Genomic DNA, 17,942 nt, shown 5'->3' on the forward strand with positions numbered 1-17,942 from the left:
AGCTTTTAAATAAGCATTTTAACAAACATGTCAAGGTCCTGCACGTTTACAGCACCTGTCACCTCAGTAAATCCAAGGTAATGGACATTTCCACAGAACTAATCCACTCAGAAAAATACTCAACACTCATTTATTCCAATTGGTGCAACGATCTTTTGTTTGCTGTTGTTACCATCGACAAAAAACCTGAGCTTCCTGCACAGGTTTCAAATTAAACGCCTTTTCAGCAGCTCTTGAAATTCTGTATTCTGTTAGAGAGGCAGAGTTGAGTGTAATGCACATGGGCTGTATATAAAGACCATCTTTTGACTTTTTAATTTTGTCCAATAACATGGAGGAGACAGAGTTTATGACCTATACTGCAGCCTACCACCAGGGGGCGATGGAGATGCTAAATTTGTCCAGAAAATGAAACATCGCAGAGAAGTCATTTAGAATTTGAGTTTGATTTTACTCATGACTCCTTCACCACTTACACCCCCCCCCCCCCCCCCCCCCCCTCAGCACCTGACATCAGGAATTCACCGGTCCTTACCTGTGTAGATGTCGGGACGAGGAGTGAGGTTAATCTCGTCTGCTACTGTTAAAGGAATGGGGGGGGGAGGGGGGGGAGGATGAAAGAAGGGGAGGAATACAAACATGTGGGGCTCAGTTAGTGTCACGACATTCCGCATGCAACATCCAGGTGGCGCTGCAAACACATCACAAAACGGATTCATCTCAATTAGGATCGGACGCCATGCGAGACAGGGAGGGGACGGGGGGGACGGGGGGGGTGCAGAGTGGAGTTTGAGGATAGCAATCAAGACTTGTTGTGATATCAACACGGCGCAGAGCGGCAATCGGGGTCCTGAAGATTAGATGTGATTATAGAGAGAGGGGCGAGCAGAGAGACAGCCAAAGCAATCAGCGACTGTTGGAAGCCATTTCAAGGTGAATCATCAAACTGGAGGTTCTTGACTTTGGCGAGAGAGTGTTTTCACACACAGAGGCGTCGGAAGACATTTGAATAGAAGTAGAAACAGGGGGGGGCGTGCAAGGGTTTGTGCTCAAGGTTACACGAGAGCTGATTCTTTGAGGTTTCACAGACTTTAAAGTAGCTGAGCGGCACAAAGGACTTCATGGAAACACTGTCTTAATAAACTCCTCATCTGCTAAAGCTCCTTAAAGCAGTTAACTTGGAAAGGGGTGGAAGAAAATATTCATATTCTGGAGTGTTTCAAAGTGTTTTGTGATGTTTACTAAGGAGATTATGTCTCTGTGTTGTTAGTTTGGAGGTTTAAGGATAAAATCACGGCACAGATTCTGAGGAAACTTGAATATTAGGGATATCGGGTCAGGGATGAATAACTGGGTGGAACCCAGGAATTTGGTTTCCCATTCTCTGCAGCGTTTGTGGGGCAAACCAAAAAATCAAACTGAAGGGGTGAAAGACAAGAGAGAGAGAACTGCAACGTGGACGGTAAAAACTTTATGGACGGTAGCAAAAGTTAGAGAACTCTGATTATGAGTAACGTAGATGAACGAAGCAGATCTGGAGAGAGATTCAGAGCTCGAGGGATTTAAAAATCATCAAGCTTTCGATTTTGACAGAGTGGAGACAACGTTGTACCTAGATCCATGCTCTTGGACTTGCGTGTTTTGATGATGTCCAGCTGCCCGGCGTCTCCGAACTGTTTGGTGCGTTTCTCCGACATGCTCTGGCGCCCGAAGCCTTCCCTCTGGAACGATGGGTTGTCTTCATCTGGAACCACGGAGCTGGAAGGAGGGCGTTTAAAGAGAAGGAAACTGAAGTGTCTCAAAACTAACAGGAAGGACCGGTTTACTGCATCTTCTGTTTAAATATGAAACATGAAATATGAAAATAAAGGAATGACAGGATGAGAAAAAGAAAAAGTTAATTCAGAGGCAGGGGGAAAGAGTGAAAAGAGGATAATAAGAAGAGAAAGAAGTTCAAGGATCTAACGTCTTCGATTCAAAGAAGGAAAAGAAGAGGATGAAGAAGAGATGGAGAAAAATCTACAAAAGGATTCGGAGAGTTGAAAAGTGGAGGAAAGTGGGAAATGGGAGAATTGGGGCAAAGAGAAAATGGAAGCAAGAAAAAACAAAAGGGATGTGGGGACACGGCTGAGAAAAGGTCAAACTGAGGACAGAGGAGTTGAGACTGAAAGAGAAGAAAGTAAATGAGAGGGTGAAGCAGAGAAAAGAGTCAAGTGGGATTTGTAAAGTGGAGAAAAAGAGTGTGGGGAACAGAGCGAGAGACGAGGGAGCTGAACAAAAGAGGAACAAAGTTATAGAGCAAAATAAAACAAATAAAGATTAAAAATAACAAAGAACAAGAAGAAAGAATGAAAAGAGGGATGATGGAAAGAAACGATAAATGGAGGAGGAGCCGTTGTTATCATCACCGACAAGAACACCCTTTAATACAACATTTAAAATGTCATGAACTCCCTAAAAAACACATTATGATGAATTATGAATGATTGACAGCATAGTGTTATGTCCCCTTAATAAAGATGGACGACATGACAGCTCCCCTAGTGGCTGGCAGCAGTATATAGGGTCATGAACTCGGGTTTCGAACCTACCTGTCGTTCTGAGCCGGCGGCGCTTTGGCCCACGGAGGCGTGGTGTCGGGGGTGGAGCCCACGTCATCATGGGAGCTGGATGACGACTGGTCGGAGAGGTGGGGGGGGAGCAGCGGCGGCCGGTCGTCCTCGATGATCACCGTGTCGTTCTGCGGCATGTTGACGGTCGGTGAGAGCTGGTAGTTACCTGCAGAGGACAAGATCCATTTCTGTTATGAGAGTTTCTTCATTTATTTAAAATAGCTCCCACTTACATATTTTTACCATCAGGTCTTTTGCGTTATAGATACTGGGAGGAACTGGGAACGGGTCGAACACACAGTCTACGTTCCAGACCCCATTGCTACTGATTGAGAAGGATGTGAAGGTTTTAAACATGTGACGTTCTACCTGCAGGTGGAGGGTTAGAGTTTCCAGACCTTTAGGATTCGTCTCAGATAAAGAAGTGTGAAAATAATCATCTCCATATGTCAGAACAAGCTCCAAGTAAAATGTAAGAATAATAACAACACAAGTTTATACAGGTCTACAGGTGTAGCTGCTCATTTCCTCAGACCCCGAGGAGAGGATGTCTTAGTGACAGCAGGAAACTGTTGCAGTAAAAAAAATACAAGTTTCCAAAAAACATATTTTGAAGTTGAGTGAACCTGCTCCTGGTTAATCAGCTCTTACACCGAGCGCGGGTTGGCAGCCGGCACAATGGAGTTCCTGTGTCGGAACACTGTGATTAATTCAAGCTGTGACCTCACAAATAAAGATAAAGAAACTTCTCTGTGCTGAGGGGGAAATAAATAAAATAGTCTCTTTTTCCAGCCCCTGAAAAGCGAGGCTTAAAAAAACCCCATTGATATGCAGCGCATGACTTTGTCTTTAATCTGTATTTTGAAATTGGGTGCAGGCAGGGGGGCGGGGGGGCGGTGGGGGGGGGGGGGGGGGGGGGGCTTCTAGGCATGAAAAGAAGGGCAGCTTCAATGCTTCATAGAAGCCTGGTGCACGGAGCTCGGGGGGGAGGTTGTTTGTCTGGAGGGAGCGTTTGGGCCTTAAAGCCGAGGACCTGGAGGTCTGAGCCAGGCGAGCACGGAGGGAATCAATGTGCTGCTGGGTCCGGCCGCTGTGGGTGAATGGACTGGTGGAACTGGGAATGAATGGAGAGGACACAGGAGGGGGGGGAGTGGGGTGGCGTGAAAGAGAGAGAGAGTGTGTGTGTGTAGTTTAAAAAGTCATTATTCAGTATTATTCTTTTATTTCCTGAAATGCTAAGAAGCTGCAAGTGGAAAGTTTTTCAGGATTTTTTAATATGTGAAGCAGAGAGACTTCATTAAAAGGTTTCTGGTGAATATTATTTTATTATGGATCATATCTGGATGATCTTTATTTTACTATATTACTTTTTATAAATAACCACAAAGGCCAAAACTTTGAGAATCATAATCCAACAACAAGTGAAGTAAAACCCAAACTTTGGATTTTTGAGGCCTGTGCACATATTGATATTCAGAATAAAATAAATTTGTAATGATTTTTAAATACATTTAAGAGCATAAGATAGGAGTGACTAACTGTGTGTTTCTAATGAGCCTTTACCCTCGAACAAACACAACAAGTGAGGCGGTTTTGACTTACAAGTGTGTGAGTTCATGCACTTAACCCTGTTGAGACTTTCACTACATCAACGACAACTGTTGCACTGTTTTCAGTGTGTGTGTGTGTTTGTGTGTGTGTGTGTGCGCTCTGTTCTGTTCTCTCCTTCTGTGTGTTTGTTGTTCGCTGTGATTTAAGGTGGGTGTAGCATGGTCACCTCTCTCTATGACCACCCACACACACACACACACAGACTCACACTCACTGTCACACGTGCACTCACAGATCCACTTAATCCCATTTCCCTAAGCAGTCCAATGCGCAACACTGAGAATCCCATCAATGTCACAGTTTGAATCACTGCAGTACAATCAACTGGCAGCGAGTGAGTCGAAAACCAATGAATCTGTCAGCTCGGTCGCCCGGTGAAGGGAGAGAGAGAGAGAGAGAGAGAGAGAGAGAGAACAGCCTCTTTGTCTTAATGCCAGCCGTCCGCCCGGCGACAACAATACCGACTACTGGCATGAGGACTGAGCGCCCGCTGCCAGCGTCACCTGGACATCAAACCAATAAACACGCATTATGTTTCCCAGTGGCTGTAATAATTTTCTCGCCGAGCTGCGTGTGGAACAGGAAGTGGCGTTTCATCTGAGACGCTGCAGGAGAGAGAGAGAGAGAGAGAGAGAGAGAGAGAGAGAGAGAGAGAGAGAGAGAGAGATGCTTTCTGTGCAAAACGACTGAACCCTCGAGGGCAGAGGGGCAACACGAGTTTTTCTTTTCATTTCGTCTTCCCTCGCTCTCTATTTGCATAATTAGTAGGGGGGGTTATTGCCAGGGGGGGGGGGGGGGGGGGGGGGGGGGGGCTGGGCCTTAATTAAGTCACTCTCTTATCGCCGCCATCTTCAGGGCGAGCGATCCGAGAGCGTGCACGGGCCAAAGAACCAGAGCCGATATGTTCTGAATGGGAATGCTGTTGTTTTTCCAAGAAAGCCTGATGCATGATTTATGATTCGTGGCGCTCTCCGCTCACCACGACTGAACCCCCGAGCTCACGAAACAACTTTATTTATTCAAGGGAACTTTGCTGAGCTCTGCTCCGTTCACATCTGGGAGCTGCCAAGTCGGCACAGACGTCGGCTTCTGAGCGGCAGCAGCTGAGAGTTCGGGGGGGGGGGGCGTTCGGACCAGACACAACACACAACCGCCGATGGTGAATCCCCAGATTTATGTTAATGCACGGGAGAGAGAGAGAGTTCCGTGTGGAGACAGTAAATTAACTGGTGAGTTCGTCTGCAGGGATTCGAACCTGAGACCACCCGTGTGGAGGGTTACGAACCATTCAGCTGCTCTGTGGCTATAAACACAGACACTGCTCCAAGTCAGGAATGTAAGAGTTTGTTCTGCCACGTTAAACACAAAGAATCCAATGTTTTTATTTCATTTGTATTTATTATAACTCTTGTGGTGTCTAGACAAGCAGAGAGTTTTGGTTTTCACTTTTCCCTGTTTGGAGATCCACTGAAGAAACCTGTTGTGTAACTGTACGTTCTATTACATCATTATTGTTTAACTCCATGTCTGTTTCTTAATCAAACCAAACCTGACAGATTATTTTTAGATCTTTAAAATTGCTCTAGATTATCGACCACTTCCTTATTTTCTATATTTCCACAATAAGAGCATGTGTTGGATTGTTCAGATAAAAGATCAGAAAACCTAAATCAAGATTAAATACACAAACTTCTTCTCAATCTGAAGTCCATCAGATAACAAATAACTACACAAGGGATCAGTTAAAAAAGAAACCTGGTCAGCAGTTTCTCTGAATTACTCATATTTCAACTCAATGAAAGAATGATATTTTGGTTGTTAACGTATAAAACAGCTTTAAAGAGTTAAATGGACTTTGGACGCGGAGGGAAGAACCAGTTTCTGAGGCTTTAACCCACGTGACCTTTTATCCTGTGTTTAGCTGAACAGTGACAAATCAAAACTTTAATCCTCTCTCTACCTGTCCAATCTCAGGCTGACACAAACACTGAGGAGCAATGTACTTAAAAATAATAAAAATGTACTTTGATATCTCTGTTTCCTCGCACATGGAAAACTGATTCTGAGAAAAAGCAGGAGGGAGGGAGATCCAGAAATATTTGACAAAACTAACTGACAAAACTAATTTCCCCGTTTGGTGGTCAGAAGAAAAAAGGAAAATAGTCCCGGGGCTGATTAAGTGATTAATAAGCAGGGACATGTCTCAAGTGTCTGTGATAGTTGGTAATTAGATGGAGCACGTCCCTCCTCTGGACGACCTCTGAGGTCTCCTGCTTCCTGGTGTCCCCCCCCCCCGGCTGCTCTGCCGTCTTCATCCCTCTGCTCCGTCCAGTTCTGAGCTGAAAACACTGGAACCCACGACCGGAGGATAAGAGGCTGCAGGTCGATGACGAGTCACGAGCAGGTTGTTTGTTTTAATCCCCTGAGGTCGAGGGACGGATGTGACTGAACGCTGTGCGAGAGCTGAGGTGACGTAATCTGTGGTTTAATCCCTCCTGTTGTTACCGGAGCTGATTAGGATACTGCACCGAGTTCTGGATGATGTTTAATCTGGAGGATTGAGGGCAGAGGATCAAATACCAAGAACCACTTTGTATTTTGGAGATTTACCTTTATATCACACCTTTACTTTCACCTGACTGATTCATCGACAGGCTGATATGAGCATTTCATAAATATATCGGTTTATATTAGCTTTAGATTGAATTTATTTGTAGTTATATTTATATTTGGTTGTTGTCTTTACTTTGTTGTACTGGTTCCAACACAATATTCTTCTTCTTTCTCACTTGAAACTGACTCTTTGCTCTTTTCTCTTATCCACCATCAGTAAAACTGCAACTGGTATAAACCGGTTCTTCCTGTGATGCCTGCAAATAGCCGAGAACGCTGAAGAGAAGATTACACTGGAATTATTCTGTCCTCTCCACCGGCTTGAAGGATGAAAAAATAAGTGCCGGTGCTGTTTGCACTCACTTGAGTGTGTTATTCAGAAACTCAGTTATGAATAAGCCGTCCTTCAAACAGTACATGTAGATATTCTCCGTCCTTTTCTTCTCTCTCGAGCTTTCATGCACGACGTGTCTGGAAGAAGCTTAAATGTGATGTTGATTTTCTAAAGTCTGTCAAAGTGAGTTTGTGTATTTACCGGCTTCACACGGCGTAAACTCCTGCAGTTATAAAACCACTGGACCTGCAGATACACACACATCACATAGCGTGACAATGAACCCCTCTGTCACCGTAGAGCAGACGTCTGCTGCATGGTGCTCTACATCGGTCTGGTGCCTTCACACCCGAGCCCTGCACGCTCATTAGAAGCCCTGGTTGTTGGTTCAGCGTGGACGCACACTTCCTCCATCACTCACGACTCACACGTCTCTCTTTGTTTACACTAACAACAGTGTCAACCAATTTGCATGAGAGGAAAACTAGAGGTCACACTCTGGGGTTATGTTGCAGCAATTAATGAGGTGGAGTTCGTTTAATTAAAAACAAACAACAGATGAAAAGTTGGTGAAGCAGCTCGTCCAACTCTTCTCCTGCTTGATTCATTTACATTCAGATCTTCTGTGAAGCTTCTCTTCAGCAGTAAGTTGCTGAGAAGCTGAGCAGAGGAGGAGGTCAGAGTGTTTATCTTGAATCACGTGCATCATCTTTGTTTTTCTGAGAAACGCAAAGAACAGCAACTGCTGCAGAAACTGAGGAGTTAAACCATCTGTTACAGAAAGCAAGAGGCCACTTCAGCTCCCGTCCATCAATCAGGGAAGAGCTGCACACACACACACACACACACACAGACACACACACACACAGGTCTAAACAAACGTGTGCACGGCTCCCACGCAGATTTAAACATCTTTACTAATCACTCACACTTTGAACAACACAAACTTGTCTCCAAGCAAAGTCAGGTCATCGTGGAAAACGATGAACGAGCATAAAAAACAAACACAAACATTAAGGATCATCCTGAAGAATCATTTCCACGTCTAATAACAGAACAGTTTCAGTCAGGAATAGGGTTGGAAAATTCCGTGGAATATTCAAAGTTGGAAACTTTCCACAGGAATTAACGGGAATATACGGGAATTAATGGGAATTAACTGGAAATTGTGTGGGTAATTTAAACTAACTGTATTAACCTTGTCATATACAGACATAAATATAAACATTTTGTTTTGTCATAGGCTGATTTGAGCCCTGAGGAAACTTTGGGCACTTGACTATTTGCTTCTGCAGCTTTGTGTCTTAGTTCTTAACTTAGGTCTTTGCACAGTATTTGCAAATGTACACAGCCTTTCCTTCTACATTGGCTGTGGTGAAATGTCTCAACACATGAGATAGTGCACGTGGAATTGTTCTGTAGAATTAGATGAGAAAAAAGTTTGTACAAAAAAACACTAAAGCAATGCCAGAGATATACGATTCCCCAAATTCCCGAGCTCAATATTCCCATTGAAAGTTTCCGCCCCTTTTCAACCCTAGTCAGGAAACAGTCAAACAGGCCAGAAGAGGAATACTTCACAGGTAGAGAGTCGACAGTCGTACCTATCGTGCGCGGCATCATTCCTTGTCGTGGCACCAGGTTGTCGTCGAGTCCCTCCAGGCCACCGTACAGCGAGTGGGAGATCCGGCGCTCGTGCTCGTCCAGGGAGGTGTTCACGGTCTGCTGGGATCCCAACGGGCTGCCGGCCGTCTCCTGGTGGAAAACAAGAGGTGAAATCTTAATAAATAGTTTCCCTCTCTGGCTACAGGCCTGTCTGGTTCCATGTGTCCGGTTAAATGGTTTAAATGGTTTGAATAGATGAACCAGTTGAGAGCAAAGAGCAGATAAGTGTTCAAGAAGAAGAAAGAAAATATTCCAGATCTAAACAGAATCAGAATCAGAATCAGAAAGTATTTAATGCCAAGTAGTTTTACACCTACAAGGAATTTGCTCTGGTTATTGGTGCATACAATGAACATAGAAACATAAAAACATAAAAACACAATAAATACAACACACATAAGAAAAGCAATAACAAGAAACAATATATATTTACTCCCTTTTTCTGAAATTTATACAAAGTAGCATTTATTTAGACATAAACATATCTAAATAAAAATATAAATAGTAGATAAAAGATATAAAAAGTGAAGTAGAAAGTGAAATGCAAGATGCAAGACAGTGAACAGTGTCAGATTGCAATATGCAATGTAATGATGTATAATATAATATAACGTGTTAATTTAACACATCCTTGAGTTGTGGGGGCGGAATAAAGGTCTGAGTCAGGGGGGGGGGCAACTGCAGCCGGGGAGAAGCTGGTCTTGTGGCGGGGGGGGGGGGGGGGGGGGGGGGGGTTCTGGTCCTTATGGACCGCAGCCTCCTGCCCGAGGGAAGAACCTCAAAGAGTTCTTCTCTTTACATTAACGGAACAAACCTCCACCTGGCCCCTCAGAATAAGACGAGTCAGAACTGGCCTTGATGAAATCTGCTGAGCGGTGGTGAACGGACACGAGGGCGGCTCCCCCCCCCCATGCTAATGCTAGCCCTGTGATGAATGAGGATGGATTTCCAATAGGCTGTTGCTCACAGGCAGTTAGCCGTCTTGACATGTCCCCCGAGGACCCTGCGATGACACTCTCTCTTGTTTGCTGGACAAATAGACCATTTGCCGGCCCCGTCGTCTCTAAACACCCAGGGCCTGCGTCGGGCTCTCCTTGTTTGTCCATTGGATCGTTGGGCGCATTGATTCGCTTCGGTTTCTGCATTTATTACCGGAGACGCTGACAGCCCCTCGCCGTGGAGACAACCATCACCTCCAGCTCGGCGTGACGAGCGGCAGCGGCTTCACACTCGGGTCAATATCGGAGCCAAATTACAGCAATCGATGAGAGTAACTAGTGAGGCTGGGGCTTCGATCTCTGGCAGAAAAGGTCTTTGGTCAATGATCCTTTCAGCTCCTGAGAGGCTGGAGGTGCTGGAACTCCCGAGGGCGACTCTGATGTGAACACACAAGTGGGAGAGGACGTCGTGTGGACACGTGAGGACGAAGTGGACATAGATTAGACGACAGGAACAAAAAATGGAATTGTTTGAAAAGAGTTTGGGTATTATATTGACATACGTGTGGACAGAGCTGTGACATCATCCAGACAATATCAGGAAGAACAGATTATTCTCCTTTTTTTTTTTTTTTTTGTGAAATATTTATGACGAAGATGAGGACACACTAATGAGCTCAATATTTCTAAAACTATGTCAAACAGCCGCGGGGATGATCGAAGGTTTTTAATAAACTAAAAGTCTAATTTGCAAATGAACTGGTGATTACAGCTTTTCCATTAAACACAATTTCTCCCTCTGAATTGTAGTTTAATAAACAAATGATATAAACCAGAAAATACTGGAACAAAAACCAGCAAATTGAAAACTGAGACAATTAATTTTCTCACCAGACATAAATCTAATTTAAAATATAGCATTCTACAAATGTTCATTCTAATTTTACAGTGTTCAATTATTCCTTTATTACAGGTCTAACATGAATAAGTCCATTGATTCATAACAACTGAACAAACAAGTCAACTACAGAAACAAACTTATTTCTAAAGTGGTCATATGGCGCCGTGGCTGTTGGCTTCTCTAGACTTTCAATGAGGGGGGGGTCAGGGTGGGGCGGCTCAGTAACAGTCGGGGGGGTTCGCCATACTGCAGGGGCGCATCGACAAATCACACGGCAGCTCATTGAATATTCAGGGCGATAATTGAGCTCCGGGAAGGGTCTCGATCCAATCAGGTGCCAGCGATCAGGAAGTCAGCTGGTGGGGGGGGGTTCACGTGGTTCTGTGGGGACGCAGGAAGTCAGCTGCAGCATCTGGGCTTATGATTTATGCAAATGAGAATATTTCAGATTGATTTGAGACACAGGGAGGAAAGTAAACACCGGATTATTTGATCTCATATGTCAGTGAACGTCAAAATGAGTCAGAGCTTTCCACCTATAGTAATCAGATATTATTCGATTTTAACTGGTGGCTGATGGACAGCTGGTTATGAGGTATTAACATCTGTGTGTGGGGGGGGCTCTATAGGGACTTTATAAATCAGCTCTGAGCCACGTCTCGGAGTGTGAGTGCATTGGATTGTTGTTTCCCTTCTCTCTGAGTGTCTTGGACACTATTTCTTATAAATAGCCAGACACTCTGACAGCCTCAGGCCAGGCCTCGGGCTCTGCATGTGAAGCAGAGATTGACGAGACTCCCAGAGCTCAACTTGTGTTCATGCACCGTGCTCTCTGTGAAGTCTCACTGCCAGGACATGTCCACGATACACACACGATACACACACGATACACACACATCCACACAGGGTCCCTGTTTACAAACCAACACACTGCCAGATCCCTGAATAGAAATGCATACATGCATAAGCTGGATGTACGAAAACACAAACTACACACACACACAGACACAGAGATGTGTGCACGTACACACACACAGTACACACACACAGACACACACATAAACACAAAACACAGCTCCAGGCTTAGCCTCTGCTTTCAATTACCAGACGGGCCGAGGGGAAATCAAAACTTTGACACACCAGGTTGGAAAAGGAGAGCGAGGGAGCCGGGCGATGCCAGAGGCATGCACGTGCACGCTGGACGTGCACGCCTGCACACACATACACACACACACATACACACACACACACACACACACAGCGGCGGTGCACAAAGACTCAGCCTCAGCTTTCAAGCAGGCGACAGGCCAAGGTGTACAGAGAATGTAAAAACATGACATCGAGGGGAGGGAAAAAAGTTGTGTAGCTCAGTTCGCAGCCATGTTTAGTTTCTTTTCCCCAAGTTGCCTCGAGGGAGGGGAGAGTGTGTATGTGTGTGTGTGTGTGTGTGTGTGTGTGTGTGTGGGGTCGCTGAACTGCTGTGACCCGACTACTTATTTTTATCTCATGAAACGATTCCTTGCCGCTCTAAATGCTTTTCCCAGTGGTTGTGTGTTTGATATTGTGTTTCAGATGCGGCTCCTGACAGCTGCAGTGTCACAGGACTTTAATTCATCTGCATGAAAGCAAAACTCGGGAAATCTGATTAAAACCACTTTGATCACGACGGGGTCAGAAACAAACCAGTGTTATTAAATTAAATATGTCACATCTGTAGTGGAAGTACTGAGTAAGACTTCCACATCACCTGTGTTAAACTCTGAAGCTTTGTAGAGTTTAACCAAACTACAATCTGGATTTCAACCAGTTTTTATTACTTAAATGATGAGAAAATGAATCTTTCAGGGATTTACTTCTAGTTTTCTGGCGCAGGAGCAGGAACAGGATCCAGGTTCAAATCCCAGATGAACACATTAAAACAACCCTGAACATTAACGGTGAGTGAACGTCTCAATACTTGATGTTGACAAGTCCGAATGTCGACATGTCCGCCTTCCAGCTTCTCTACTGGAGCTGCTGGGGGTGGGGGGGGGGGGGGGGGGGTGAACAGTTAACTCTGGAGAGCGGTGGCGGTAATGTGTGGCTCGGGGGCGTGAGTGTGTGAGTGTGTGAGTGTGAAGCAGGCGGCTGCTGGAAAAGGTCACATGTTCTCCGTCGGGGCAAATAAAAGAAGAAATCATTTATGTTTACATCTGTTTTCTGTGAGAGACGAAGAAAACGGCTTCAGACTCGAGTGACTTCATATTAAATCTGATAACTATAAACTCTGTATTGTCTCGATCCGTCTCTCTCCGCTCGTGTCTCACCTCGTTTCTCTTGGCCACGCGTCGGGCCACGATGAGCTGGATCATCCCTCGCTTGTTTCCCTCCGTGGACATGGACTTGCGCAGCGTCTCCATCGCGTCCTGGTTGGTTTTGGCGAGCAGCGACTCACTGTTCACCGCGATCAACTGGTCGTTCACACGAAGCCGCCCGTCCTGTCGGTGGATTCAGAGATGACACGATAAAGATGGTTTTTTAGTTCAATACCAAATGGTGCATGCTGGGTAATTATTTATCCGCCATAGCTCAAAGTTAACAACAAGCTTTATCAGATCCCACAGTCTCACTTCCAGTTCATCCAGTTTCTTATTCATGATCTCATCTCTGACGGAGAAGAGCTTTTAAGTCCATTATCATGAGCTGTCAACACAAGCTGAAAAACCATCAGGTTGAATTCAGCTCTTTAACGACCACAGAGAATAAAGCACTTTGAGCTCACAGACGTTATCACACTGTCTCGTCTCAGATGCTGACGAACAGGAAAAAGTTGTTTTACTTCACTTTCCCTGATCTGAGTCATGATCACATGATGTTACATCATATATCTGCATATATCTGATATTTTAAACATTTAAAAGGAACTTGTTGTTTAAAGGAGACACTCTGCTCATATTCAGGTTGATCATTTTAACTTGTGTTATTACTGTAAAAGGTTTTCATGTTGTAATGTTCAGAAAACATCTCTTTCCTCAGACTGTCCATCGCTGCAGCTCCTCTCTTCAGCCTCTGTCTCAAACACTTGTTTTTTAGCTCCTGTCTCTTTAAGACCCCCCTCCCTCCCTCCTGATAAAACCCAGTCTGCTCTGATTGGCCTGCTGACCGACTCAAGATCCTGTATCGGTCATTTTAAATTTGCAGAACTTTAACATTCTCAAAGAATACACAAAGGAAAGAAACTAAAGCATCATACGTCTCCTTTAAGAGATTCTTCAACCCTTGAATAAACGTCTCCACTCAGACCTTTAATTCATCACAGCACGGGGGGGGGGGCCTCTTACCTTACAGGCGGCCCCTCCGTTAATGATGGATTTGACGAAGATCCCCAGGTCGGCGTGGTTCTCCTTGGAGCGGTTCCCTTTGACGCTGACGCCCAGACCCGCTGACCCCGAGTCGCTGAGGGGGATCTCGAAGGTCAGGAACTCCCTGGTCCCGTCTGGAGTCAGGACCAGCTCGTCCTCCTCCGTCTTCTTCAAAACAGAGACAGATTAAAAACTGAGAAACCAAACAAAGACATCTTTCTAGGAATAAGCCCTTAAAACCAAATGGAAAAATCACATTTAAATTCAATTAAATGCTTGTGTGATTAATTATGTAAAAGCAGGAACATTAATGCATTAATTCCGGCCCGGAGCAGCAAACACAAAGTCCCCCCGGAGCGCCCCCCCGACGCTCTGCCCAGGCTCCTGCAGGGTTAGCCAAAGGGCCAAAGTTAAAAGGACATTCATTTGGCCACTTGAGGTTAATGAAAAGTGCCGGCACATAAATTGCAGCAGGGCAGATAGCGGGGCGGTAAATCAGAGCGCCGGCTCATTAGCTGCATCAGATATATTAGTGTTAAACAAAGCAGCACTCCTACGTGTTCCAGTAGAAACCTGGAGTTAGCAGGCGGAGACTTGTGTTCTCTAATCAACACACACACACTGCTCAGGCTCATCGGGGCCAGAGGTGGATTCATTCTGTTGATATGGTTGATTATTGCTCTTGTCTGGTGTTTAAACTGGAAATAATCAATTTCTATTATCTTTAAAAACTGCAAAACCAGCATGAACGTATATTGACACGTGTGGAAATGTGATTTATCATCTTGATTGCAGAGAAATTATCACAGATATTGTTTCTCTGCAGCTTTTATAATGAATCACTCAGTAAAACATTGAGTCTAAATGTGATTAGATGTTTGTGTGAAGCCTGGTTTACGTTCGCCGTCCCTGATTTTATAACCACGCCATAAATTACATCAGTTCTGCCGATCGTGCATTTCACAACTTGTTCAGCAACATGGACTGAACCGGGGGAAAGAGTCTGTGGAAAGGTTGGACCCAAATCCAGAACTTCAACAAAGTGAAACCTTATTCTAATATTTAAAGAAGCATATTTTAAACGCCACTTTCCTATCAACACAGCTGTGAAGATATATAGAAACATTTGAAAGGGTTTTTGAGTTCTTCTCCAGAAACATAATGATCACAGAGGGACACAGTGATCGTCCTCAAGTCAGAATTAACCAGAAGACCAAAGTCCACACAACCACACACATGTTGCACAGGAAGTAAACTTTTCACTAACTCTGCATGAACGCTGCAGCTTAATTGAGCTCTCTCTCTCTCTTTGCCTCCACAACAGGTGCTTCTCTCGCTCTCATCCTCCCTCTCTCCCTCTCTCTCTGCCTCTCTCTCTCTCTCATTCCGAGCTCAACAATAAAAAGCTGTTCTCTCTTGCTTGTTATTTGACAGCTGTCCTCTGAATAGACGGCTGCGTGCACGCTCGCCGCCTGGCAATTATTGTGCACGCCTAATGAATTCAATCATCGGGCTCGGTGTCAGCATGTCATTAGCTCCCTTTGTTTGCCGGGAGAGAGATGGAATTGCTCTCGGTAGAACAGAGAGGAGAGAAAGAGGGATGGAGCGAAGTGGGAGAGGAGAATGAGGAGGAGGAGGAGGAGGGTAAAGGCAGGATATGCAGGGTGAGGAGGAAAGGGAGGGAGCAGGAGGAAGGAAGGAGCATAAAGGACGAGGGAGAAAGAGAAGCAGCTCTCTGGGTGTTTCTGAAAGACGTCATTTTACCTGGAATACATTTGTGACATAATTAAAACCAGAGCGGGCTAATTGGATATGAGACAGGATTAACAGAAAGTGCTGTGGAATAATGAATTCATTGTTTCTGGAATTAAATCCAAGTCCCCAACAATTACTTTCTCATCTTGAACCTGAAATGGTCTCGAGTAGGAAAACAGAAGCAGAGAAGAGCCTTGTTATAATAAATCATAAAGATGAAACCACTGTAAAGTCATTTGAAGGTCGTGACATGTGTTTACTGATCTGAGGGATTTAGAGATGAACAATATCTTTAATGAAGAAAAGAGTTAAATCAAATTTACACACAAGTCAACGCATTGGTTAAAATTTATTCTGTGATTTAACACTAGAGAGATATTGTCTTTTTTTAATGTTTAATTTTTTTCAGCAAAACAAACAATTACCAGCACTATTTATATTGTGACCAAAGAGTTTCCACTACAACGATAATTTAAACTTTGATGATTAAAAAGCTAAAAAGTCGAACATTAGTTTCTCAGCTGATCATATCTTTGAATTTCCTACATTCAGCAGCTTCCTGGTCCAAAGCGGGCACAGCCATGATTCACCAGTGGGACTTTAACAAGCAACTACATCATTCTATCATCAGTGAAGTGGGATTATATTAAATTAGAAAATGTACTTTGTTTAACGGCGTTGTACGGAACTAATAGACCTGGGAATTTACTGATGGGAAATAAAAAACACGGAATTTGAGTATTGGACTATTTGTTCAGCCACGTTCCTGTAAATGTGATATATAATAAAATCGTATCATCGTTATTATTATTAATATACGAGAGAGGAAAGAGGATTTAAAAACAAAAAAAAAACGGGGCGAGGAGGGAGGAGAGAGGAGAGAAAGTGGAGCGAAGGTGAGGAAGAAGAAGAGTGATGGGCTGGAGGGGGGGGGGGAGAAGAGGGTGAGGAGAATGCAAGAGCGTGACAATGACAGAGGGAGCGGGCGAGCGAGTGTGAATGAGAGGCAGAGAGAAAGAGATGAATCCATGTGGAACACAAAAGGAGACAGACACTGCCACCTCTCCCTGTATGTCTGAATCCCCCCCCTCTCCTCTTCTCTCTCCTTCTTTCTCCACCTCCAACCTTTTCTTCCACCTGTCTTTTTTTGCGCTTCATAAAAAACCCTCTGCTCACTTCCTCCCTCCTGTTAGCACCGTCTCTCTCTCTCTCCGTCTCCTCTAGATATTTCACCTCGTTTTTCTCTTTCACCCTAAAATCAGCTCCTTTCACATCGGAACCAAGTTTCACATCTTTTGGGCTCAAAGCAAACCTGTTGATTTGATAACACCTGAGAAAGTTGCTTGGGGGGGGGGGGGGGGGGGGGACTGGGAAAAGAAAAAGATGGAGGTGGAGGTGGAGAGAAAGAGATGGAGGGAGGAGGGAGGGGAAAGGTGAGAGGGAGGCAGTGGAGGGTGTAATTGGTCGAGGGAAGTCGGGCGTGCAGAACATTGTTGGCTCCCAACTGTGGCACAATCCATCTCCTCTAATTCATACTCTCTCTCTCTCTCTCCCTACTCCTCCCTTACTCACTATCACTTCATTTATCTCCCCCCCGCTCTCCCCCCCCCCGCATCTCGCTCCTCTGCCGAGCGGCCAAATGTTCGTGGACCCCCCCCCCCCACCCACCCCCCCACCACCACCACCTGTGCACCGTTATATTCCTCAGTCTGTTTTTCTTGCCTCCTCCTAAAATAAACCTGAATCTAAAATGAAAATGAAAATCTCTCCCTCCATCTCTTCTTCTCCATCTCTCCACCACACTCCCCCTCCTCTTCCCTCTATTCATGTCTGCCTCCATTTCCCCCCCCTCACCTGTCCTCCCCTCCTCCCCCCCTCCCCCCCTCGCTCTCTCTGACACGTCTCGCTGTAGCTCCATGCTGATAGACCATGAATATCAAATACCAGTGTGATCGACGGAGCAGAGACTGGCTCAGCGTGGAGCACTGGGGAAGGCAGGTGTGTGTGTGTGTGTGTCTGTGTGTGTGTGTGTGTGTTTGAGAGAGAGAGAGATCGCCCGCAGGTCCATGCGTGTCTATAAGTGGATGCGTGTCATTATAAACACGCAAAGCAGCGTGTGCACTCTCTGCAAATGTCATCCTTATATACTCTGTATGTGTGTGTGTGTATAAG

The 17,942-nt window shown here is 44.9% G+C and overlaps 1 protein-coding gene across 1 annotated transcript in view; it reads right to left on the reverse strand.

Moving 5' to 3' along the window:
* Window positions 1-17,942, reverse strand: part of LOC128454798 (partitioning defective 3 homolog) — a 163,518-nt gene that overhangs the window by 42,682 nt on the left and 102,894 nt on the right. Inside the window, exons 14-19 of the mRNA XM_053438343.1 lie at window positions 13,995-14,183; window positions 12,981-13,151; window positions 8,775-8,925; window positions 2,592-2,778; window positions 1,613-1,758; window positions 536-580 (exon numbers count right to left, since the gene is read on the reverse strand). Coding sequence (XP_053294318.1) covers window positions 536-580; window positions 1,613-1,758; window positions 2,592-2,778; window positions 8,775-8,925; window positions 12,981-13,151; window positions 13,995-14,183 — 889 coding nt within the window. The remainder of the gene's footprint in view (window positions 1-535; window positions 581-1,612; window positions 1,759-2,591; window positions 2,779-8,774; window positions 8,926-12,980; window positions 13,152-13,994; window positions 14,184-17,942) is intronic.

This window comes from Pleuronectes platessa, chromosome 13 (genome assembly GCF_947347685.1).
Source record: "Pleuronectes platessa chromosome 13, fPlePla1.1, whole genome shotgun sequence".
In the NCBI taxonomy this organism is placed as follows: domain Eukaryota; kingdom Metazoa; phylum Chordata; class Actinopteri; order Pleuronectiformes; family Pleuronectidae; genus Pleuronectes; species Pleuronectes platessa.